The sequence below is a fragment of the Lissotriton helveticus genome, chromosome 4_1 (genome assembly GCF_964261635.1).
Source record: "Lissotriton helveticus chromosome 4_1, aLisHel1.1, whole genome shotgun sequence".
NCBI lineage: Eukaryota > Metazoa > Chordata > Amphibia > Caudata > Salamandridae > Lissotriton > Lissotriton helveticus.
The window spans coordinates 83,084,738-83,110,298 of record NC_136063.1 but is presented as its reverse complement, the minus strand read 5'-3'; the positions used below and the strand labels follow the sequence as shown (position 1 = coordinate 83,110,298).

The following is a 25,561-nucleotide window of genomic DNA, read 5'->3' as shown; positions in this document are numbered from 1 at the left end:
GCGTCAGCAGCAGCGGTCTTCCAAAAGCTGATGCACCGTCTCTTCAAGGATGTGGAAGGGATCCAATACTTCCAAGACGACATCTTAGTCATGGGAAGCGATCAAAAGGACCATGATGCCAAATTGGCCAGGGTACTGAGAGTGCTTGAAGAAAAAGGGCTGACAGCTGAATGGGAGAAATGCCACTTAGGCATGGCATCCGTCACCTACCTAGGACATGAAATTGGTGAAAGAGGAGTCACTCCGAAGAAGGAGAATGTCAAAGCTATTTGTGATGCTCCACCGCCAGTGAGCAAAGAGGAAGTCAGGTCGTTCCTAGGCATGGCCGAGTATTATAGCAAATTCATACAGCATTTTTCATCGAAGACCCACCACATGCGAATGTTAACGAGAGAAAAGACGGCGTTTGCATGGTCAGATGAAACTCAGAGAGAATTTGAAGGCGTCAAGAAGGATGTGACCCAAGCTATACCCCTCAGAGGGTATGACCCACAAGGGCGGACAGTAGTAACAACAGACGCCAGTGACAAGGGACTCGGCGCAGTCCTTATGCAAGACAGAGAGGGTGGAGTGTTGGAGACCCTCAGTTTTGCATCCAGGCCCTGACGGACACTGAGAAGAAGTTCAGTGTTATTGAAAAGGAGATGCTGGCAGTAGTCTGGGCTTTGGGAAGATTTTGCCAGTTCCTATGGGGTACAAGATTTCGGCTGAGAACAGACAACAAGCCCTTAGTGCGAGTCCTCACATCCAGCGGGCATGCGAGTGCCACCCCGAGAATAGCAAAAATGACTCTGAAACTGCTAGAATATCGATATGATGTTGAGTACATCCCAGGTAGCAGGAACAAAGTCGCTGACTATTTGAGCAGGGCATCAGCAATGGAAGTGGCGGAAGGTGAAAAGGAAGAAGAGGATGAAATGGTGGCATTGATGGAGGACCCAGAGAAGGTAATCAGCAACCAAGAATGGAAGGAAGCATACCTGATGGATAAGAACCTCCAAGAGGTGAAGGGGTACATCACACGTCCATATATCACCCGGCAGGGAATGGACAAGTGGAACGGTTCAACAGAGTCCTGATGGGCTCCATCCAAGCAGCCATCATGATGGGGAAGGACTTGGAGAAAGAAGTGCTACATATGATATGGGCGTATCGCATCACCCCACAGGAACGGGGTACAGTCCCTTCCAGATCCTTAGAGGAAGAGATCCGTTCACAAAGGACAACAGGGCGTGGAAGGACAAGACGGTGACCAGTAAGTGGTCTCCTGCGGTGGTACAAGCTAACCTTGAAAGGGCCCAGAGAATATATTCAGAGCACTACAATAAGAGGAAAAACGTAAAGGACACACAGTTGGAAGAAAGAGAGTGGGTGAGAGTCAAACTGGCCACACTTCAGCGAAAAGGGGACAGTAAATATAGCAGGCTACTCCAAGTCAGAGAAGTACTAGGCCGAGCAGCGAGGCTGAGTGATGGGAATGTATGGTCCCAGGATCGCATGGCTGGATGTAACAAAATAGTGCAATGGGCCCCGGAGGCACGAGAACCCGAAGTGATGGACCAAGGCATATCGGGACATGACACTGACACCCAGGAAAGAGAAGGGGACAGCACGGAAGCAGGAAGGGAATCAGAATGTGAAGGTACCCCGAGTACGAACGTTGCTAGACGAAGAGAGGAAGAATCAGTGGACAATTGGAGAGGGTCGGTCCACAAGGATAAGGAGGCGGAGTCGGTAATTCAGGGTGAGACGGAAGCTACATCCACTCCGGTAAGGTGCACCAGAGGTGGGCGCATGGTGGTGAGACCCTCCAGATTTCGGGACTATGAAATTGGTGATGGGCTCTAATACCCCCACAGACTGCGCTACTTGTTTGGACAAAAAGGGGGAGATATGTAGAGTTGCCGCTCTAGTTGTTCACTCTACGTGACGACGTAGCGTGAACGGCGGCCATTTTGGATCGCGCTTTTCATAGCACGATCATTCGGGTGTCGGAGCTGTGTGCAGAAACACGCTCGGCGCTCTGTGTGTTGGCAAACATAATTTAAATAAACACCTGCCATCTACTTACAAGGTGTCTGCCTCATATGTGATTAACACATCTTTACACTAAGGAGATCTTAAAACTGCAACAAAGGCCCAGAAATGGAAGGGCGCTAACAGGAGACTTCTTGCAATTCAGCTGCACAGACTATTGACACCAACTCAATTCACTAATCTGAAAGTAATCTAAGCTTTATGGGCAAATCAATATTTCTTAAAGTAAACAGCTTCAGTTATGGTCCACTGCTGAACTCAGTCAAAGATCTTTATTAACGTTTCATGCACACTTACATTTTGTTAATATTCCACAGTCTTGCAGGGGACCAACTCATGGGGGCTTAGGGGTCACACAGACTCTGAGAATGCACCTCAATACTAAATATATTTGTAGTTAAAGTGAACTCTTAAAGGATAAGGAGTCCCACCATTAAAAACACATTTGCATGTAAATACTAAAATACGCTACTAACTGGGAGAAAATATCACTGGCCCAAACTGTAATGTTGACACCATACAAAATAAAATAGTATTTTTTCAGTACATACTCCATCTGTGGGCATATTAAAAGGATCTACACAAGGTTTGCATAACTTGTTCATTTGGCTTGAAAAAACGAATTAGCGAGACCTCGCAATTCACGTTACTTCGGGAGAAGTGTTGTTAACAGATTAGTGCTTCCAAAAGAGGTGCACGTTCAGCAGATTGATTCGCACAAAAATTAACTCGTACTTGTGCTCCTTTTATCAGCACAGGAAACTTAAATTTTTCTAGTAGCAACACTTGTTTTACATTTTGGTGCATACACCACCACGAACAAAATGCAAGCACCTGATTCAGTCACGTAATTGTTTTGGATAATATGAATAGCACTGTACTTACCACACAGCACGCTACGTGATGAAACACTGCCCTGGATCAAGGATAGGAGTCCGTGTTAGCAACACACACACAGCACGAATCTTTCGATGCCTAGTGACCTGGTGACCAGTGTGTGGAAGGAGGAGGCCGGACAAGCAATGGCTCCAAACAGACAGGCCCCAGCACGCATAGGATGAGACCTGGAAGAAAGGCGACGCTTTGACGCCTGCTTGCGTGGAAAGGAGAAACAAAATTGCCGCCCGCCTGTGTCTGCCTCTAGCCAATCAGACCAAGCATGGCCACAGGCACTCAAGGCGTCACTCCAGGGTTCACAGGGGGCAGTCAGAGTCTGCTATTAATGACACAGACCGTTATTGACTATAATGATTGCCAGCAGGAATTATTGAAAGTAAGCTATGCGTGACAGTCTGCATTGGTGAATACAATAATTAGAGCTTCACATGGCATCTGCACCGATCGCCGCTCATCCCTCCACCGCAAATATATCCACGTGTCCCTGGGAGGTCACGGACACCGGTGTTAGGCTAGCTACCACTATAAAACGAATAAATAAGCAGAGTTAGAGATATCTCACACACACTCACTCTCTTCCAAATGACTCCCTGGCTAACGCCGGCCCAGGAATAATGAGGCTCAGGCAGCAGCAGCTGCACAGGGACTCTGACCGTGGGACAGCATGCAGTAGCGGCCCGGGCAGTGCTGCAGGAGCTAAAATTGCAGCAGCGCCCGCACACCAGTAGCCAATCCAAGCTGCTTCCTCCCAAATCAAACTCCCCGCCTTCTCAAGCAGGACATGACATCCCCCCTCCCCTCGGCGCCAGACTAATGGACGTATCAGACTGCCCTGAGCACTACCGCGACGTGGAAATCAAAATGTAACATTGTTGCTCAGAGAGACTAACAGCAGGATCAATGCTGCTACAAGACCCAAGCCTGCAGCAGGGACAGCGCGCACACTCCAGGTAGGGGCGGGCGCGTTGCCAACTGCCACACTTTCACTCCATGATATAGTTTAGGCAGTGCCAGGGAAGCAGAGGTATTATGCAAATGCGTGACAATGCATTTCAGTGCAGTGATGCGGATCACCACACTGAAATGTGTTAGTGTCACATGTGATGCGTGATACTTGGCAGGACTGTCTCTACAGTCCCCATACAATTGCCCTTCCTCTCTGATGCGGCACACGCCTCTGGTAACCCACGAGGCACCGCGCTCGTCACATGTCTAACAAGCGCTAGACTGTGACGGCACATATTTCCCCCTTTTAACAACAATACAACATTTTCCAGCCATCGCAACAAGAATTTTAGATTCTATAAGGACACGGAGGCGAGGATTATGCTGTCTCAATTTCTTTACTGAACTCAGAGCAGCCAATAAAAGTAAAACTACACAATGAAAAAACATCATATCCCATGAGGCTTTGAACCACGCCTCCCTATTGCAGCCAATAGCAACATCTCAAAGTATACAAAATCGAGAGGCACCATGCTGGCTTCCTCTTTCTTTGCGAAAAACCAGTTTATAAGTACGAACCATAACAAAGCCCCAAGTCTCAACTCTCAATTCAATTCAATTCAATTCTTTTATTCGATTAACCGTTTTGTTAATCATAAAAAGTACATCATATTAAACATTTCATCATAAAATCACAGTTATTATTAATACATTCATATAATATACATTTTTGTTAAAAAAAAAGTAAAATGTAAGGGAATACAGTTTTAGTTCATTTACAAGGTTAGTACAGGTATTCATACATTCAAGTGAAATTCATTTCTAAAGTTTTACGAATGGCTATACATGATTTCAAGAACAAGGCTAAATTCTTTGCCACATATTGTGATTCGAGCTGCTGCAGGGCTAAAAACGCCGGGCGACAGGTCCTCAACCCCAATTGGCGCAACAAAGGTAAAACCCAGCGCCTGCGTGTTTCTGCATAATAGTGACAGAACAGTATTACGTGCATTGTTGTTTGGGGGGAGACCTTGTCACATGGACATTTATCCAAATCATGTGACCAATTTAGCATTTTAGGAAAAGTAACCAATCGAACAAACAAATTAAAGCGTAACCTAGTTAATAGGTATTTTTCGTAGTTGGATATATGATACGATAAATATGGTTGTATTCCTAGAGACACCTGAGCCATCAAAATATGGGCGTTGGATTGTTTAGATATTTCACCAGACATACGGAGTTCCCTTAAGTGAGTAAGGCAGTGATGTTTCAAAGTTTTTCTACTCATCTCAGTAATAGCTGAAGGCTCGATGGTATACTGTATGAGGTCAAGATCTTTCAGGAAGTTGACCACGTAGGTCAGCCATGGGATGTTTTTCCAGGCCGACATCTCAAGACATTCTGAGATCAGGGCACGTGTAAGATGACACTGAGGCTTTGTCCATATGCGATGCCATAAGAGCATTGGTTGACACCTAATATAATCTGTTAAATAGTCTATCCCAAGCTCTATATGGCAGCCAAAGGTAGGGGCGCTCCGTGGGAGAGCCAGGAGGTATTTTACAAAGCCATTTTGGATTTTTTTGTAATTCGTCCGTATTTACGTAGCCCCATACCCCGGCTCCGTATGTGGCGATGCTCAAGCATTTAGCTTGGTGGATTTTGAGCAGTACTGGGGGAGATGGTTTACCCATTTTTCTGGAAAAAGAGACGAGGGCAGAAGTTGCTCGTTGGTAGAGCAATCTCCTAGTTACCATCGCCCTTTTCCATGTTAGCTTATCGTCTACTAGGATGCCCAAGTAGGGGTATTCCGTAACGCGTTCCAGTTTTGATTGGTCGATGCAGAGATGTTTCGAGCTTTTTACCTTGGGCCCTGATTGCATGACAAAGGTCTTGGTCTTATTGACCTTTAACCCAAGTGAAAGCATAAAGTTGCAATATTTATCCAGCTGCTTCTGAAGCTGCACTAAGGTCCTAGCAAAAATTACGGAGTCATCAGCGTAGAGGAGTGCTGGAATCGGGCGCTTTTTGATGGTGGGTAGATCCTGGCTCCCCCTCTAACAAGGCTGCTTCCAGGCCGTTGGTGTATAAATTAAATAGGAAGGGGGCGAGGACGCAGCCCTGTCTTACTCCGCGGTTTATTGGAAAAGATGGTGTTAACTCTCCACCTGTACCAAATCTTACGCGAGCCGAGGCGCCAGTATAGAGCTCGCGCAGAAACTTGATAAGGGGTGGGTCAACGCCCAACTCGTCCAAGATGGACCACAGCTTGGCATGGATTACACAATCAAACGCCGCGGTAAGGTCGACGTAGACCATGAATAGGTTTCCCCGTTTTGCTCCAACATACTTCCCTATTAAAAGTGTTAGGTTTAGAGCTTGTTCGACAGTGCCCAGTCCCTCCCGGAATCCGTACTGTAAGTCCGTTATGATGTTCTTTTCTGCCGCCCAATCCTGTAGGCGATCCAGAATTAGACGACCCGCGACTTTACCCAACGAATCCAGGAGGGAGATGGGCCTGTAGCATGCAGGATTATTTCTCTCACCTTTTTTAAAAATTGGGAGCCGTATGGAGGGGGACCAAGAGTCCAGAAGTCCATCTTTTAAAACTGCAGCAATTAGCTGAGTAATTATTGGAGACCATAACTCAATATTTAAAAGAAATATGTCTAGCGGTGCACCGTCAGGACCGGGGGCCTTTCCTGATTTTGAAGAAGATAATGCACTTATGACTTCTCCGAGGGAGAGGTTGAGGTCAATTGGATAGTCCCCTTTATCGTGGGATTCAGGCACTGGATTGGGATGTGCGGCACATTCCGTGGGGGGGTCACTAAAGATTTTAGAAAAATGGGTCACCCACTCGTCCGCAGACACAGCTACATCCAGGTACTGATGTGAACTACCCTCACGTAGGAAAGGAGATTTTACTGTTTTCCAGAATAGAGAGCTGTCTTTTATATTACAACTCTCGTGTAGTTGGGCCCATAAATCGTTCTTATGGTCTCTCTTACAGCTTAGTTGAGCCTGCTTGTAATCAGATCTTAGTTTAGCTATTTTAGTTTGGTCTCTGATTGGATTATGGAGCTCTTTTTTTAGGGCATTTAAGGCTTTTCGACATGCCGTATTGAACCATCCTGGCCCCGTGTGACAGCCTGGTTTACGGGTTCGAAAAAGTACCTTCTGAATGACTTTCAAAATTTCCCCAAAGCTGGAGATAATTTGCGCTGGGGAGGATGCCTCGTTCAAACATGTATTTATCCAAGGGAGTCCTTTGGAGATCACAGAACTTGATGTTTCTACTGGTTCAATCCTTGACCATTTCACGGAGTACCCATTAGTTTTAACCATGGACAATGCCTCTTGGGTCAGTAGGCTTTTCTTTGTGGAATGGAGAACGCTCATAGGTAGCGTTAGCACTATCGTGTTGGGGAAATGGTCACCTGAGATTTCTGATCCTGTACTAAACTGAGAAACTGTACCCTTTAGAGAGTATGAACAAAGTATAAAATCTATGGTGCTAAAACAACCCCTACCATGAAAGGTGGGATTAAATTCCACTGGGGGGTCAGTAAGTTCGTTGGCAAAGGTCAGTTCCAACGACATTAGGCTAGCATTAAGGGAATCTCCTACAGAGGAGTGGGTAAAATGTGTCATAGGGCAATCATTTTCATCTAGGAGGCCACAATCAGATTTCTTGTAATTAGAACACAATTGTGCGTTGAAATCCCCTCCCCAGATTACGTTACACGTAGTTGATGCGTGCTTTGCACGTTGTTCGCCTATACAAAGTGAAATTTCGGACACAATTTTTACACATTCTGCGGGGGAAAGATTATTGTAAAAATTAATAAGACAATATGATATACCATTTTTAAAAATAATCAAAAGAATTTGGTAGTACAAAGAAGTACGCTGAAGGGAAATTTTCTTAACTTCAAGCTTGTTGGATATATATACCACAAGACCCCCCTTTGGTCTACCGTGTGTTGATGGACTAGCGGGAGAGTGGAACGTTAAATAGCCTTGTATGTGCAGTGGGTCGGTTATCCATGTCTCTTGAAAGCACATTATCTTGTGGGAAGTGGCAAAAGCCAGCCATGATGCCGATAGCATCCTGGGTCGCAGTCCAGCTACGTTCCAGAATAATATAGGCAGTAAGGTGGTCGCTAATGGACCGTTGGTGAGTGCTGGCCTTCCATTTTGGGATAGTTTGCGTTGTACTGAGCTAGGGACAATGCTGGGAGACGAGGACAAACTTTCTTGGTGTTTAACACGCAGGTTGTTGGAGTGAGGGTGAGGCTGAAAGCCAGCGTGTTGGGAAGTGTGAACACCCACTGAATCAGTTAACATAGCCAATGGTGGTAGAGGCATAGTTTTAAACGGCAGAATTGGAGTGGCGGAAAAGCTTACTGGCGTCGGGGGTGGTGGCCCTGAAGTGGGGGAGTTCCCATCGGCCAGGACGTTGACTGTTGGTGGTCAGTCCACCATCTCTAAACAGTCAAACCTGTTGTACGTAGGGACACCCCTCCAGTTCGAGGAAGGCATGGTGTTTCTGCCTCCTTGTCCCTGCCAGTTTATCCAATCCGGATTTCTGTTCCGGTTCCCTACCTGAGTCCAGTTCCACTCAGGGACCGGTGGAAGGAAATGGGCAGGGGGGTAAAAGAAAGCTAGCCTTTTCGTGCCAATTCCTTCGGAGGATGTTTGGTCACCCCATGGGCAAATATGTTCTACGGTTTGGGGGTCTTCAAAAGTTATTATAATACAGTCACCTGGGATGGTTTTTTGCTCCTTCCCTACCCAGGGAACTCTACGAACTGAGACAACACCGTTGTTGGCAAACGGGGGAAGTGGTCGATTCATCGACAACCAATGGAGTACCTTATTTTTTAAAGACCATCCAGGTTCCTCTGAATTGACATGCAACGCTGGAACCCCGGTCATAATAACTACATACGGCGTTGCTTCTGGAGGGAGGTGAGCTGAGCGGGGTGCATTGCGTCTTATGTTATAAGCCGAATTTTTGGTGGCTGGTGTTTTAGCTATAGGGCGTGTTGGTGGTAGACTAGTAAGACTGGCCTTTTGGGCAGGAGGGCCAGGCAAGGGGGGGATAGCAGGTTTTTTTGCAACTAGATTGGTTGGGATTTGCTGTGGATTAGTGCTAATTATATGAACAGGTGTTTGGTGAACCACCGCTGTGGTAGACACCACTTTGGGGGCTTGTAGGGTTTGTTGGGGGAGAGTGGCCCCAGACTTTATCGGTTTTGGGTTAGGTTGACGGGTCACAGAAACAGCGGGCATAGAGGTCGTGCTGTTCTTAATTTTTAATTCAGTTGTCAATGTAGCTAATGACTTCTCAATCTTGGATAGCGCCGATTTGATGGGATTAAGATGGAATTTAATTAAGGCCTCTATGGAGGCTAAAGTAGGTGAATCTTGTAACGGGGACTCTCGCCCATTACCTATGTTTCCATCCGGGGCGGTGCTGAGATTGTCAGATGAAAGATCAATTATTTCTGGCAGTATTAAGATGTTAGGCTGCTGTAAAGTTTCGGGTGGAAGTAGGGGCTGAGTTAGTGTGGGAGAATCGTCGTTAAAATGTGGCAGGAGAACCTGTTGAGAGTCAGTGATATTTAGGGAAGGGTTTTTATTATCTTTTTGTCCCTTTCTATTTTTCGGAATGGCACCTTCCCGCTGGCCCCTAGTAGTAGGGGATAGAGGGTTCTCCTCCGAGTTGGAGAAAAGAATGGGAGTTCTCTCAATCGATCGTGAGGGATGGGGTGCAGAAAGTTGGGATATTTGTGTTGTAGAAAGGTCAATAGATACTGATAAATCCACTATCCCTGGTACTGACGGGGTTTCATGTTGAGAGTCGGGCACCAAGGGGCGTTGCGGTGTTAAAGCAGTGGCCAGTAGGCCCAATGAAGAGCGCCTGGCTGCAGCTAGATCTTGGGAAACCCTTCTCTCTAACAAAAACACACCCTGGTTTATAGCATCATTAGCTTTAGCAATGAATTGGTCTATTGGACCTATGATCTGGGCGGCATGCGCAGCTTTACTATTTCTGGTTATTCTAGGAGACATGCTTATAAAATACAATATAAACAGATACACAACGAAAAATAAGAGAGGAAGTCCAAAATGGGCATCAAAAGATGTGATGAAATGATTTTGGCAAGGGCACACAATATAAAATGTTAATAAGGTGGCCCAGTCCAGTCTTACCCGGGCTGTAACGGGCTAGAACGGGCCCGCCCTTGGCCCGGGCTTCGCCCCGCGTCCCGCGAGACGGGGGTGACGCGCTATTTCAGCGCCTCCTGGCGCGCTGGTGACGCGGCGTGCGCCGCTCGGGATGCTGGGGAGTGTGGTTTCTGTTTCCCCACGTCCCACGCTCCACTCGGCTACCGGGACTCCTGGATGGCAGGGGAGTCGGGCAGCGGGAGGCGGGAGGGCACTCAACCGAGGGCTATGGAATGCTGACAAGGCAGGTGGGCGTCTGGGCAAAATTGCGGCAACAAGTTTGTGGAAGTAAAGAAGGTTCCCCCCCTCGACCGGGGTGACGCGCTATTTCAGCGCCTCCTGGCGCGCTGGTGACGCGGCGTGCGCCGCTCGGGATGCTGGGGAGTGTGGTTTCTGTTTCCCCACGTCCCACGCTCCACTCGGCTACCGGGACTCCTGGATGGCAGGGGAGTCGGGCAGCGGGAGGCGGGAGGGCACTCAACCGAGGGCTATGGAATGCTGACAAGGCAGGTAGGCGTCTGGGCAAAATTGCGGCAACAAGTTTGTGGAAGTGAAGAAGGTTCCCCCCCTCGACCGGGGTGATGCGCTATTTCAGCGCCTCCTGGCGCGCTGGTGACGCGGCGTGCGCCGCTCGGGATGCTGGGGAGTGTGGTTTCTGTTTCCCCATGTCCCACGCTCCACTCGGCTACCGGGACTCCTGGATGGCAGGGGAGTCGGGCAGCGGGAGGCGGGAGGGCACTCAACCGAGGGCTATGGAATGCTGACAAGGCAGGTAGGCGTCTGGGCAAAATTGCGGCAACAAGTTTGTGGAAGTGAAGAAGGTTCCCCCCCTCGACCGGGGTGACGTGCTATTTCAGCGCCTCCTGGCGCGCTGGTGGCGCGGCGTGCGCCGCTCGGGATGCTGGGGAGTGTGGTTTCTGTTTCCCCACGTCCCACGCTCCACTCGGCTACCGGGACTCCTGGATGGCAGGGGAGTCGGGCAGCGGGAGGCGGGAGGGCACTCAACCGAGGGCTATGGAATGCTGACAAGGCAGGTAGGCGTCTGGGCAAAATTGCGGCAACAAGTTTGTGGAAGTGAAGAAGGTTCCTCAACTCTCAACGGAGAGGCAAACAGATCTTTTTCATTCTTAACGGAGAATATAATCCACACGTCCTGAGGTCACCAGCTTCTCACCCAGGGCGATCCATCTCCATCCGGAGCACCCATTCAGTTCTTGTTAGAATCATTTCCTAAAAATAGAAACATGGTTGAGAAGGGGAACCCACAAATCTGATTCTCATAGGGTGGGCATTTAATACTGTTATGAACATAACCATCAAACAACTTAACAGTTGAAATAAACTGTCCCAATGGGTGGGATAATGCTCGCCTCCGTGTCCTTAATAGAATCTAAAATTCTTGTTGCGATAGCTGAAAAATGTTGTTTTCTATTGCAGGACCGGAGGCTTCTGATCATGCTGGTTCAAAGCTAATCAATAACAACAGAAGAAACATGAGATATAGGCTTATAATAAAAAACTTTAAACATAGAATCTGCAGACCAGTCAGCTGCCTTCAGGATATCTTCTAAACGAGTTCCCAGCATGTAAGCCTTGGAGGCCATAGCTCCTCTCGCAGTATGGGCACCATATACTGAGATATCAATACCTGCTTCTGACATCACCCATCTGACCCACCTAGCCACCTAGCTAAGGTGGCAGCAGAGACTGTTTCAAAGGCTTTTGAATTGATATTAACAACTGACCCAAACGGATCAGACCGATGCGCAAGAGTGCATTCCTTATAACAATTCAAACATTGCAAAACACATAATTTATTATTATGAGGGAAAGAAGGATACTCCACCAAACGTGACATAGTTTTTGTCCGTCTCGTGCTTACAAAAGAAACACCCTGTGGAGAAAATATTCTGTCTGCCAGATCCAAAGCTCGTACATCAGACACTTTTTGACATGAGATTAGACATAGCAACATGGTGAGCTTGGCAGATAACTGTTTCAAGGAAAGGTCTGTATTATTCGGCCAAGATTCAAGTAGAGAGAGGACGTTAGAAACATCCCATAGGGTTGAATACCTGGGACGAGGGGGATTAGCCACCCTGACACCTTTAAGCAATTTACATACCAGGGGATGCATCCCCACAGGTTTGCCATCAATATAATCGTGGCCTGCTGAGATTGCGGACCTGAAGTTGTTAACCGATCTGTAGGCAAGGCCTGATTCCGCACACTCAGAAAGGAAGTTTAAAATCTCAGTCACATATGATCCCACGGGATCCACCTGCCGTTGAAGGCACCAACCCACCCATCTCTTCCAGGAAGCTGAATATCGCCTTTGGGTGGATGGAGCCCAAGCCTGTTGTATGAAGCCAGCAGCTGCCTGTGAAAGGCCTGTAATGCTCTCCTGAGAGTGTCTGCACCATCAGAGTTAGTTGGTTCTGCAGGACCAGCGGATGACAAGCCCCCAGTGGGTCCCGGCGAAGCGTCGGGAAAATCGGAAGTTGAAACGGAAGATCCACAGATAACTCCAACAGTGTGGGAAACCACAACTGAGTCTTCCACAAAGGTGTCACCAACCCTATGGAGGCCACCTTTCAACGGACAAAGGCCGCCACTCTCGGGATCAAGGCAAACAGGGGAAACGCATAGTTCCTCTGATGCCCCCAATGGTGAAGAAATGCATCCGTTCCCATCGCCATCAGGTCCGGTCTCCAACTGAAGAACAAAGGGTGCTGAGCATTGAGGCGAGAGGCAAATAGATCTATCTGGCAGGGGCCTCGCATACTCATGATCTGCGCAAACAGAGTGGGGTGAAGCCTCCAATTGCTGTAGTCCCTGAGGAACATGGAGTTCCAATCCGCTACTTGATTGAACTTCCCCGGTAGGTATTCTGCTATGACAGTGATTTTGTGATCCAGGCAGAAGTGCCAGAACTCCTTCACTATGTTGACATACATAAGGGACCTTGTTCCCCCTAGGCGATTGATATATCTCACTGCTGATACATTGTCCATCGGGAGGAGGAAGCAACAATTGCTCTTCAGAGGAGATATTGACCTGATCGCAAATGACCCTGCTAAAAGTTTGAGGCAATTGAACAAAAGTCCTGTGCACACGTTTCTATGTAATAGGTTTCGAAGTCAAAATCAATTTCCAACAAATGAAATAATACAAATAATGAAGGTTGAGAACTTGGAAGTTTCTTTAAAATGGATTTATAAATCAATCCAGATCAGTACAGAGTATATTCTACCAGCCGACACGTGTTTCGTCACACTGTGTTACAAATGTGACTCTTCAGGGCTGTATGTAGTGTTGGGCGAAGGTTTCGGTAAAGGACGTAAATATAACAATGAAGTCCGCTTTCTGGCAACAGAGACCACATCTTTTTTGGAGATAAATCTTGATTCTGCAGCATTATCCATGGTATGGGATATGTTGAAAGCCTTTTTGAGAGGGTGTATCACCAATAGAGCCTCTCACAGGTGGAAAATATATATAGAGAGGATAAACAGCCTGGAGCTGGAGATGGGCCTGCTCGAGCAGAAGCTCGGTGCCTCTATGGGGTCATCGGGCGAGCAAGAGCAGTTAGACAAGCTGAAAAAAAAACAGCAAGTAAGACCGCACATTTCGAATTTGGAGAGGCAGCTGGGCGGATCCTGGCATGGAAAGTTAAGGCGGATCAAGCCAAGAATGACATCAGAGAAATAAAAGTGGAAGGGGAGCCCCTTGCTATGATTTCTAAGCAGGAGATTGGACGGGCATTCTTGGAGTTTTTTTAGGAGATTTATAGGGAGGACATACTTAATGACGAGGTGGAAAGGGATACATGGATAGGTAGAATTTCCTTGCCAACCCTTTCAACAGCATAGAGCAACTGTTTGGAGATGGAAATATCGGAGGCTGAAGTGAGCAAAGCCATTGGGCAATTTAAGCGAGGGAAGGCGGCAGGTCCTGATGGTCTGCCAGGAGAGGTATATCGAGTACTGGACGGTGCCATTGTCCCAACACTGACGACCCTCTTTGATGGGATAATTAGGAAGGGGGAAGCCCCCCCAAAATCTTGGGGAGAGGCGACTATCGTTTTGATCCCCAAGCCAGGGAAGGACCCAACGGAGTGTGGGTCTTACAGACCGATCTCACTCCTAAACAGCGATTTTAAGATCTTTGCTACCATCATGTCTGCGAGATTGGGGTCTGTGATTGGTGTAATTGTACATCAAGATCAGAAGGGCTTTATTAAAGGGCGGCAGCTATCTGATCTGATGTATGATTTGGTGGGGGCAATAGACATCGCTTCAGCTGTTTCCCTCCCTTTGGCTACACTCACTTTAGATGCGACAAAGGCCTTTGACAGGGTCAACTGGTTATACTTGGACACAGTTTTAAAGAAGTTTGGCTTTGGCGAGGGTTTTTGTCGTGTCATCTCTCTTATGTATAGTGCTCCATCGGCAAGACTGCTAATTAAGGGCGTCCTGACAGAGTCCTTTAAAATCACGAGGGGCTTGAGGCAGGGGTGTCCGCTCTCTCCCCTCCTCTTTAATTTGTACATTGAGCCATTTGCCCAGGTCCTGCGGGGAGATGAAAATATTCCTTCATTTAAATTCGGAGAGTAGGAGAGGCGGGCGCACTTTATGCAGACGATATTCTCATCTTAACGCCTGACCCAGCAGTATCATTTCCTGCAGTTATTAAAAGGGCGGAGGAGTTTGGGCGTATCTCGGGGTATGAGATTAATGCCAGCAAAACAGACATCATGGCGTGGAACATCCCCAACTTACATCTGGGGTGACAACATCTATGCGCTATCTTGGAATATGGGTGGCCCAAGACATTGGAGACATCGCACAAATTAATTTACACCGAGTATATAACGAATGTAGGAAGTTATTGAAATCCTGGGCTCACCTCCCATTAACCATTCTGGGTAGGGTTAATCTGATAAAGATGTCTATTCTCCCTAAATTTACTTTTATTTTTAATACCATCCCCCTGGTTTTTGACGCTAAATTATTGGATAAATGCCAGCGAGAGTTAAACTACTTCATCTGGAATTACAAGTCTACCAGACTGGCGTGGAAGAAGTTGAGGAGGAGGAGGGAAAAGGGTGAGCTCGCTCTGCCGGATCTGCAGTTCTATGCATGGGCTTTTCATTTGTCCCATACGAGAATGCTCCTAAAAACACCATCGGGTACATCTTCTGGGACAATGTTTAAAGCCATGCTGGTAGGAGTGGATTTATCAACCGACGGGTTCCTATTTAAATTTGGGGACCAACATTTTTTTAAAGGGTCAAGTTAAAAATTCTTCTGTCCTTGGCGAAAGCCTGGGTTCAGATTAGAAAGAGATTTGGGCTGTCCTATCATTCAAACTATGCACCAGTGTGGGATTCCCCAGGCTTACCACTTTGTCTACAGGACAGATTGTCATCTCCTGTGAGGTATGTTGGGATAGTAAGATGGGGAGAGTTGTTGGCAGGAGGGATGGTGAGGACCTGGAAGGAGTTACGGGAACAGGTGAGCCCTGGCTTTTCCAGATTCAAGTATTTACAGCTAGACAGCTGGGCCAGGGTCTTGCGTCGGAAAGGGGCTCCACTAGGGAAGTTCAGTAACTTGGAACAGCAGCTGGTAGAGCGGCCAGGGGGAGGTAAGGAGGTAGCTCAGTGGTATTGGAGTTTGCTGGATGAGGTTGATGGGGAGTTTGCTTTACCCGATGAATTGTGGGGGGAAGAGGTAGGCTCCCATTGTGAGGAGACATGGATACAATCTTTCACCCTCCTTTATAAAATCGTCAAACCGGCATGGCTGAGACAAAATCATCTGTTTACGGTACATCGGGCCTATCTCTCGCCCCTGAGACTGTCTACATTTCTCCCAGGTAAGAAATGTAATAAATATAACTACACTGAAGCATCGGATGTGCATATGTTTATTGACTGCCCTTATATCGCCCGTTTTTTGATTAAGTGAAATCAACTTTGGACTCTATCTTAAATATCTCTCTGTCTATCACGTTGCCACTGATAATCTTCGGCTTGGAGGCAGGTATCACTGGCCAGGCAAGGTCCTTTTTGTTTTATGCGATCCTTCTGGCCATGAGGCAAATTTGCAAAGTCTGGGTGGAGAACACGGCCCCCTCACACTCGGGATGGTTGACGTCTTTATATGAAACATCTAAGGCGGACCTTGCAAGAACTGGTAGCAAACAAAACTTGGCTTTTTGGGACCTGTTGGTCCAGTGGAGATAAGGTTCCGGGTTTTTTTGGGGTTTTTTTCCCCCGGGTCCAATGATTATGCCTAGTATACTCCAAGGACCAGGGTCCCTCGTTACACTGTCGGTCCTACAGGTTGATGAATACCGAGATGGAGTAAGAGCGGTCCCACACTCTCTCCCCCCTCATACTTTTGAGATCCATCTTCTGCCAATATAGTCAAATCGTGATTCGGTGCGGGAGACGGGAAAAAAATCTGAAGTCTCTCGGCAGTGGACATGCTAGGTGGTCGCTGGCTTCTTAATAGGAGAGCAAGGCAAATGAGGACAAAAAAAAAAAAGAATAATAAATGAAAAGTATTAATTTACATGTTGCTATATTTTATAAGTAGATTTCCTTTGGTTCACTGTATATCAAATGGTATTTGTCACATAAACACTGAAGAACACAGAAAGGAATATTTTTGTTATTACTTTGCCATTCCTGGTCCATTCTGGTTTACCTGGGTAACTCTCTCTTTTTGGAGGAAGCGACCCCTGTAGCCTCGAGACCTGGAGTGGTAGAACCCGGCCTGCTCGGGCTTCTGGGTGTAACCTCTGCGTCTGGGTGCAAAGCCTCTCTGAGGACTTGTATTGGCGTAGCGGCCAGTCGAGCATCCTATGCCATGGCCGGCCCTACCAGAGACCTGATGGAACACTCTCTTAAGGGAGGACTGTGACTTATCCAGGGAAGCGAAGGTGCTCACAAATTTGGCAATGTCCTTCACAAACTTTTCACCACAAAGCTGCCCTTCCGCCAGGGGCCCCGGTTCCGATGAGGCCAGCTCCACCAACTGAGGATCAATTCTAAGCAGGACAGACTTGCGCAGTTCGGAAGTCAAGGCGCAGTTAGCATTACCCAACATACATATGGTTCTTTGCGCCCATCCAGCCAGGACCTCGGGGTGAATCGCTGCCCCAGTGTCCTGTGCCTGGAGGGCTAACTCAAGAATTTTGGCTAATGGACCTGAAAGGTCTAGTACTTTATCCTGGTATGCCCAAAGGGCACGGTCAATCCCTTTCTTTGGGTCCTTCTTGTACTTTTCTAAGAAGGTGGTCATGGAAGAATCTATGTCCGGGGTGAGCGCCATCTTATGAGCCAGATCAGGACAGGAGCATTCTGATTTTAGGCAAGCCCTCACATCCTTATCGAAACTTTTGAGTAAATGGACTTGCATATAGTCTGCCACTGCAGGTGGGGGAACCCAATCCGCTGACCTAGGGTGGATGATATCTGCAGGGTCAAACATAAAGGGGGAGGTCTGGATGGGTGAAGCGGAGTGCTTGCACTTTTTTTGCGCATTTGCGAGGTCTAGACTCCTAAGACGAGTCCGTGTCTATGTCAGTATCGGTCGTGGTGTCGCGGATCTGGATGGGAGAAGAGCGTGGAGGGGGAGGGGCCGGGGCACCATCTGAGCCTGCTCCTTGGACTTGCAGAGCTTGGAATAGGTATGCACATGCGGCCAGGGGATACTAGGGTTCTCATGAACTGGAAGGGGTGCAGGAGTAGAGGGAGAGCCCGAAGGAGAGGGGTTGGGGGGACCAGCAGTTGCAACTTCTGTGTAATAGGCAACAGTGCAGATGAAAGCGCCTTGTCCAGCTTAGCTTCCAACTTTTTGTCAATCACATTATCCATTGACTCATCATAATAATATTCCTCATCACCCTGGTCCTCACACGCAGCAACCTCCTCTTGGTAGAATTTGCATTCTGCCATTTCCAGTGAATATATCTTAATATTCCAATCTTAAATTCTCAGCCCACACAAGAAGGTAGGCATCGGTCGGGAGCAATGCCGGGACAAGGAGCCAAGTTATGAGTACTAAAATTAGCAAATTATTAAGTAAGTCACTCAATATGCAGTCCAATCTAGGACTAATGGAGGGAATAAACCCTTATCTGTCAAGCAGAAAAAGGGTGCCAAACAATTATTATCCAGCTCCACAGGAAGCTCAAGAGTTAATGCCTAGGGAGATTTGAGCATAAACGCTGCCTCATCTGTTCGTAAAATCGGCCCGTAATGGCTCTAGGGCCTGCTGCATCTTTCCCCGCTTCAGCCTGGGGCAGGGCGTCAGTCCAGCAATGAATGGGAGCTGCGCCCGCACTAAGGCACGTGCTAGCTCCCGAGATGCACACTGGAGGCCCGGCAGGGCTCCGGCGTGCGACTCGCTCCCTGCGGGGGAGCCAAATCCCTTTGATGGTGAGCGGCGATCGACAGCCCGCAAAGCCGGCGGCAGCAGGGGACAGACAATTGGGGCACTATAAATGAAGCGCAACACACGCTTAAATCAACAGGGAGACAAGGAGTGAGAGCGCGTGCTGCAACGCGTATCGGAGAAGCGCTCGGGGACAGACGTAATTAACAGGCTTGGAAACAAGTATGCAAATAACATTAAACAAACAATAATACACTCCCCTAACATCGTATAAAGCCAAAATATCATAATATAAAGCGCTTAAAGCGCACACAGTATTTAAGTAAACAAAATAGAGAGGCACTTATCTGGGCAGCGGAGCAGTAAAGAATGAGGAAGATAGGATGGTGCCTCTCTATTTTGTATACTTAGAGATGTTGCTATTGGCTGTGGCGTGGTTCAAAGCCTCATGGAATATGATGTTTTTTTATTGTGTACTTTTACTTTTATTGGCTGCTGTGAGTTCAGTAAAGATATTGAGACAGCATAATCAGAAGCCTCCGGTGCTGCTATAGAATACAAATGCGTGTTCAAACAACTACATACGCTTACAAGAACAATAGCGTAATTCCCGTCTTCAAAAGGGAAAGATCGATGGCGCAATCCTTCTCAGGCAATGCGGTGAGAATCTTGAACTCACTTCCCCCATTGCTCCGTGCCACCTCCTCTACCCGGATGTTCAAAGCTGATCTGAAATCTCTTCCCTTCCAAAGACACTTTCAAAACTAATACTTTCATACTCAGGCCCCTCTTGGACGTTGGCTCTTCATTGTAAATTTGAATTTTTTCCTGTGCATTCCTCAGCCCTGCATGCTCTGTTGGATTTTGTGTTTGTGTACCCTTCATTTTAAGTCTTTGTAATGTTCTATTTTGTACCACTTTTCTCTTGTAACGTAACTAGCTCTATTGTACAGCGCTTTGACACCTTCGGGTAATGTCCACGCTTTATAAAAATGCACTAAATAACAATCAATAAATAAATAAATAAAAATAGATGTGCATGGCTAGTCAACACAAAATCTTTGCATGGTGACTCCTCAATTGAGGAACCCTGGAGTAACGTTGCTCAGCAAACTGTGGTTGCTGGTGGGGTGCAGGGTGGCGAAAGGACGTGATGGTGGGGGGCGTATGTGCTCCGGCTAGGGCTTCTGGGGAGGGAGGGGTAGGAAGGCCCCTAGCGAGTCTATGTGGTAATGTCATTGTACCTATTTGGTCGCACCACTAATCTACCCGTGTGGGTGGGTGTGCCGGAGATCTGTTTCTCCCTCCAGGCTGTTACCGTGTGAAGTGGATGCTCTCTGTCTTATCCCTAGGGTGTCTGTGTGGTCGGGCATTGGGGGTGGTGTGAGTTGTGCGAAGGCGTGGTTGTCCTGTACTGCTGTGGACTCAGCACTGCCCTCTGTCCCCCCCATTCGGGCCACCAGTCCTGGTGCTGTCGGTGGGGGCATCGCCATCCAGATCCACAGTCTCACCTTGGGATCCAGCTGTGGAGGTTGAGCCATTTGTCTGCCACTGCAGGACCTTGTTGCACTTCGCCATCCGGCTTTGGGACCATACTTTTCCGTCGCTCAGTAATGCAGATCAAGAATACAGGTCACTGATTTGGAGAGGCTGGCTGAATTTACTGTCACCTTTCTTTCCATAGTGACCCAATCTCACTCGCACCCAGTCTCCTCGGGCTAAAGAGACTTCCCGCACTCCATGCGTCTTGTCTTAATGGTCTTTGCAGATGTTTTGAGCTTTCAGAGTGTTGCTTTGGACCACTGTCCGTGACAATTTACTTTGCAATTTTATGTCCATCCATTCTAGGCTGTGTCTCGTGAATGGTTCCCTTCCTCGCAATATCCAGAACAGGCTGTACCCTGTGAGGGTGGGAGTGATGCAATAGGCCCACACAGTGTTTTTTACTTCGGTCTCCCACTTCTTGCCTGCGCTGATGGCAGCCTGGACTGACCCCATGATCACCCGTTTGAACAGCTCTACTTGACCGTTGCCATTTCTCCTGAGGAAAGCGATCCATTTTTCCGAAGTGAATTGGGGACCGATGTCACTTGTGATGATTCTCGGAATTCCTTCCCTTAAGAATGTGTTTGTCAAGAATGTGATGACTGCATCGGCGTCTGCTTAGGCGCAAATGTCTACTTCTGGCCATTTCGAGTACTGGTCGACAAGGACTATTACGTATTTGGGTACGCCCCATGTGACCAGGATTGGGCCCAGGATGCCCACTGACAGTTCTTCCCATGGGTCTGTGGGCGTAGTGAATTCTCCCATTGGGGTCTCAACAGCTTGTGCACTTTGTCTGCATTGGCACAATGTTGGCATGCCCGGACAAATCTTTCCACCGCATTGTCTACCGCTGGCCACCAGTCACCTCTGGCCACAAGTATGACTGCTTCACCCTGAGTTTGGACTTGACGCATGCAGTATGCTGAGGAGGAGGTCCAGCAAATCCTTGGGGGGAACAACCTTGTCCCCTCTGACGAGGAACGTGGCATCGTCGCTGAGAGAACTCAGTACGCACTTCCCAATACTTCCCGAAATCGTCTTTCAAGTGCTTCTTCTATGGCCAGCCCTGGGTATTGAAAGTCTTTACTTTGCAGAGATCTGTGTCACGTTCGTAGGCCGTTTGCCACTCTTGCGTGCTAATGATTGGCTCTTGATCCGCTGTGAGTGCCACTTGATATTTTTCCCAGCTGTCAGTGTGTGGGGCAACTTCCATCGTGGCAGAACGGCTGAGAAAGTCAGCTACTTTGTTCTTATGGCCCAGCAGGTATTGCACTTCGTAGACGAAATCGAAGAGTCGGAGCGTCATTTTGGCAATGCGTTGGGTGGCTTTGGCGTGCCCGCTGGATGTTTGTGGTCCGTGCGGAGCGTGAACTTGGAGCCCCAGAGATATTGCCGGAATTTCTCCAAGCCCAGATGGAAGCCAGCATTTCCTTCTCAATGCCGCAGAATTTTTTCTCATTGGGCACAAGGGAGCGGGACACGAACCCAATGGTGACTTCCGTGCCGTCCTTGGAGCGCTGCGATCGAACCACCCCTAAGCCCTTTTCACTGGCCTCAGTCATCAGTATGCTGTGGGCTGAGCTCTTGAACCCTTGCAGGGAGATGGCGTTGCAGATTTAGCTTTGGATGGTCTCAAACTCCGCAGCAGATTCTGTCGACCAGTGGAACGTGGTTTTCTCCTTCAGCAGCTGACGCAAGTTGTGAGTTTTTGTTGCAAACTTCCTGACAAATTTGCTATTGAACTCTGCCAGTCCAAGAAACGAGCGTACTTCGTCTTTGGTTCGGGGCCTGGGCGCTGACCTGATGGCTTCGACGTTGGCTTTCTTCGGAGATATTCCGTTTTCGCCGATCTCATGCCACAAATACGTAACGGAGCATAGACCGAACCGGCACTTTTCCAGTTTGTCAGTGAGGCCATTGGTTGAGAGGGTTTGCTGGACTGTGTGGAGGGTCTCATTATGTTCTGTCTTGGTTTTACCCATCACTAGGATGTCGTCCTGGAAGTATATGACGTCACAGCAGTCTTTGTGCCTGAGCTTCTGGAACATCGACGCTGCGGATGCCAGTCCAAAGGGCAGTTGCCAAAATCGGTAGCAGCGAAACGGGGTAATGAAGGAGGTCAACTTCCTTGACGACGGGTGAAGCAGTATTTGATGGTATGCGGCCGTTAAATTGATGGTCGAAAACCACTTGATTATGGTGGTTTGGGCTAGCATGTCATTGATCTGTGGTAGTGGGAATTTTTCCACCAGTATGTTTTTGTTAAGCTCGCGAAGGTCGATGCAAAGGCATACTTTGCTGTTGGGCTTGCGCGCCACTACCAAGGGCGCAAGCCACTCTGTGCTTTCGATGGGGTCTATTACGCTGTTGTTTTTCAGGCGTTGCAGGTCCAGTTGTACGGCTTCTCTGCAGTTGAACGGGATGTTCCTCACTTTGTGGCTGACCGGTACTGCGCCGTCCTTCAGCTGGATTTTGTGTGTCCGATTGTGCCACCAAAGATGTCGGGGAATTCTTTGCTCAGGTTGGCTACCTCCTGTTTAGGAGGGTCGTCAGTCATTAGTGCTTGCGTTTCTCCACCGAGGTTAAGTTGGATGCCCAGTGCTCCTTGGTCGACCCATCCGAGCACAGAGGGACCTGTTTCGGCCACATACAAATTACCATTTGTCTCTCACCCCTTGTACTCGAAGTGTAGCGTCCGGAACCCTTCCATGTGGATGTTTTCCCCATGAAGGTGACAGGATGTACGTCAGTAGGGTATAGGTGGTGTCCTATGGCATTGGCAAAATCCCTGTCCCATATCTCTTTCTGTATGATTGTGAATGGGGACCCTGAGTCTGCTACCATGGAAATCTGGATCCCCCCAATGGTTAAAAGACAGGACGGTTTCCTCCTGGAGCTGCTCTCAACACCGTACACTTGTTCATCTATGCACAAAATGCAGTCGTCGTCACCCTCCTCTTCTGTCGCTTCAGCCTTGCTGGTGGGTCTCCACCTGCAGACTTTGCCAAAGTGTTCCATCACCCTACAAAAGGAACACTTTACGTGGAAGGAAGGACATCGTTTGTCGTAGGTCATGTGCGTCTGGTTGCTGCATCTGTAACAAGAGCTTTTCGAGTCAGTGGAAGGCCTGTGAGGCCCAGTGGAGGGTTTCATGGGTTTTCGGCCATATTTGTGTCCTGTGGCGGGACTAGGTTTGTCCCTGGGAGTGTTCTTGTCGCTCACTTTACACACTGTCGGATTGACGTTGTTGTCTTTTTTGGCAGCTGCAGTGCATCGTTTGGACAATTCCGCCTTTTTGACGATCGCTATGATCTCATGGAGGGGCGCTTCTCCGCTCACCCGCAACTTTTCCTGCACGCTGGTGTTGACTGTGTGCCTTATTATCTGATCGCTTACCAAGTCATTGTGCATATGGCCGAATTTGCAATTTACAGCTAGTTTTTTGAGTGCTGTGACGTAGTCATCTACTGTCTCAGTGTCACTTTGTTTGCGTTGGAAGAAGTTGTATCTATCTATGGTCATGCAAATGACCGGCTGGTAATGACTGTCTAGGTCATCTAATGCATGTTAAAACACGTCTTCGTCCGTCGCCGCTCTCGGTTTCATGACCATGTTCTCGCAGACTCGTAACCCCTCCGGGCCGAGATTATGGAGCAGTATTTTCTTCCTGCGTTTGCTGGAGTACTCTTCTTCCCCTTCATCCTCCGACACTGATAAGTAGTTGAGGAAGTACCCTTTCCAATCCGCCCATTTCATGGTAGGCTCGCCTGGCTTGGGAACGGTACCGGATTGGTCAATGAGAAGGTCTGGGCACACATTGTGAGGGACTCGCAGGTGTCCGCTGAAGAGAAACGTAATGGGGTGCCCAACTGGTAGCGTTGGATTATGGTGGGGTAACTAGGGGAAGCACCCGTTAACCACTCCCTCTGGTGTCTCTGAAGTTCAGTTTGTGGGTCTGGGCCACAGCGGTGACGTGGAAGCGCTGCACCCTTTTTTTGGTAGGCACGGAGAGATTAAGTGATTTGCCCAGAATCACAGGATGTGGAGTCGACCCCCAGGCTCCAACCTTGGCTTTCCAGCTACAAGGTCAGCAGTGTAGCAGCGAGACCACATCCTCTCCCCAATTGCGAGTTTTTAACCTATTTGTATAAGTTAAAAAAACTGAAAGAGCGCGGTGTCCCTAAAAAAAGGCACCAAGCTCAACATAAAAAAATCTAAAATACAATTTAAACTGAACGCAGTGTCCCTAAAGTAGGCTCAGCATGCAAATACAACAGCAAAAGCAGCCGCCATTGTCGCCATTGTCTCCATTAGAATCAATAAATTCAATAGTGCTCACCCACTACATAAAGCAGACCGTGTAATGAGCCAAGTAAAAGATCCAGTCTCTACGGGCGCTAACAAATTGCGACAAGGCACTGCTCACCTTCCATATCCAGCAGCACCGCCTCCCTCAGGCCCCTGATCATTCTCCCATGGGCCCCAGTACCCCTGCACCCCGGGGGCTGCTGCTGGGGCGCTTGTTGCACCCCTCACTGCACATGGACAATGGGCATAGGCAGTTTTTTTTAATTTATATTTTTATTGGTATTTACAGGATACAAATTACATATAATGACAGACATATAGTTACAAGTTCTTGGTTAAAATCTCGCCGCCGACAAAAAACATAGAACAGAAATAGTCTAGTGGTGGTGGTTGGTTTTGACAGAAAAGCAATTGAATTTAATGGTTGGGTTGTGCTTTGACCCTGGTTGTTATACGGAGTTTGTGGGTTTGTTTGGTGTGGAGCCTACCTAACATATAGTTCTCTCCTTTGGTCCGCTAGAACCTAGGGGCTTGAGACAAGTACCACCGGTTGGATGTAGATGTGTGCTTTTGATACAGCAAGAATTTGCATGTTACGCAACTTGCTTGAGTCATGAACCTCGAATCTGTCATAACCCGGTAACAAAATTTGTATGTTGTACTAATTTCCCTTTATTTTTGAAATGTGCGTGTATCTTAGTGATGCTTGCCTATGTGTTTTACTAAAACGATTAACTCTTGTCCTAAAAATGGCCGCTGCTTTGGAATTTTGCTTCTGCGCATGCGTTAGTCACACTCACGTGACGTGACGTAGTTGTAATTCTGGAGGGAAAGGGTGCGCATGCGTAATAGCCACAAGATGGCTGCTTATGTATTAACGTGGTGAAGCTCGTGCAGATGCTCTCGTGTTATTGTGTATTGCACTAATACAAAACCGCATAGTATATTTTTATAGTGATAAACCATAAGTGCACAATTATGATATGTAGTATATTCATTTATTTTCTATGTTTTAATTTGTTTTCGCTTACTTTACATGTACCGCGATAACTGGGGGGGGTCTGAATGAGACGTGAACCATCTTGAAGGTCCCTAGTGCGCATGTCCAGTTTGCTGCTGATGGCATTGACCGAGTGCCAACTGAAGGTCCCTGCCAAGACGTGCCTGGGAAGATGCACCTT

General features: G+C 47.9%; 1 protein-coding gene across 1 annotated transcript in view; it reads right to left on the bottom strand.

Annotated features, from left to right (window-relative positions):
- The window catches only part of LOC144827922 (uncharacterized), a 171,211-nt gene that overhangs the window by 22,227 nt on the left and 123,423 nt on the right, over positions 1 to 25,561 (bottom strand). Inside the window, exon 3 of the mRNA XM_078686085.1 lies at positions 16,804 to 17,602. Coding sequence (XP_078542211.1) covers positions 16,804 to 17,602 — 799 coding nt within the window. The remainder of the gene's footprint in view (positions 1 to 16,803; positions 17,603 to 25,561) is intronic.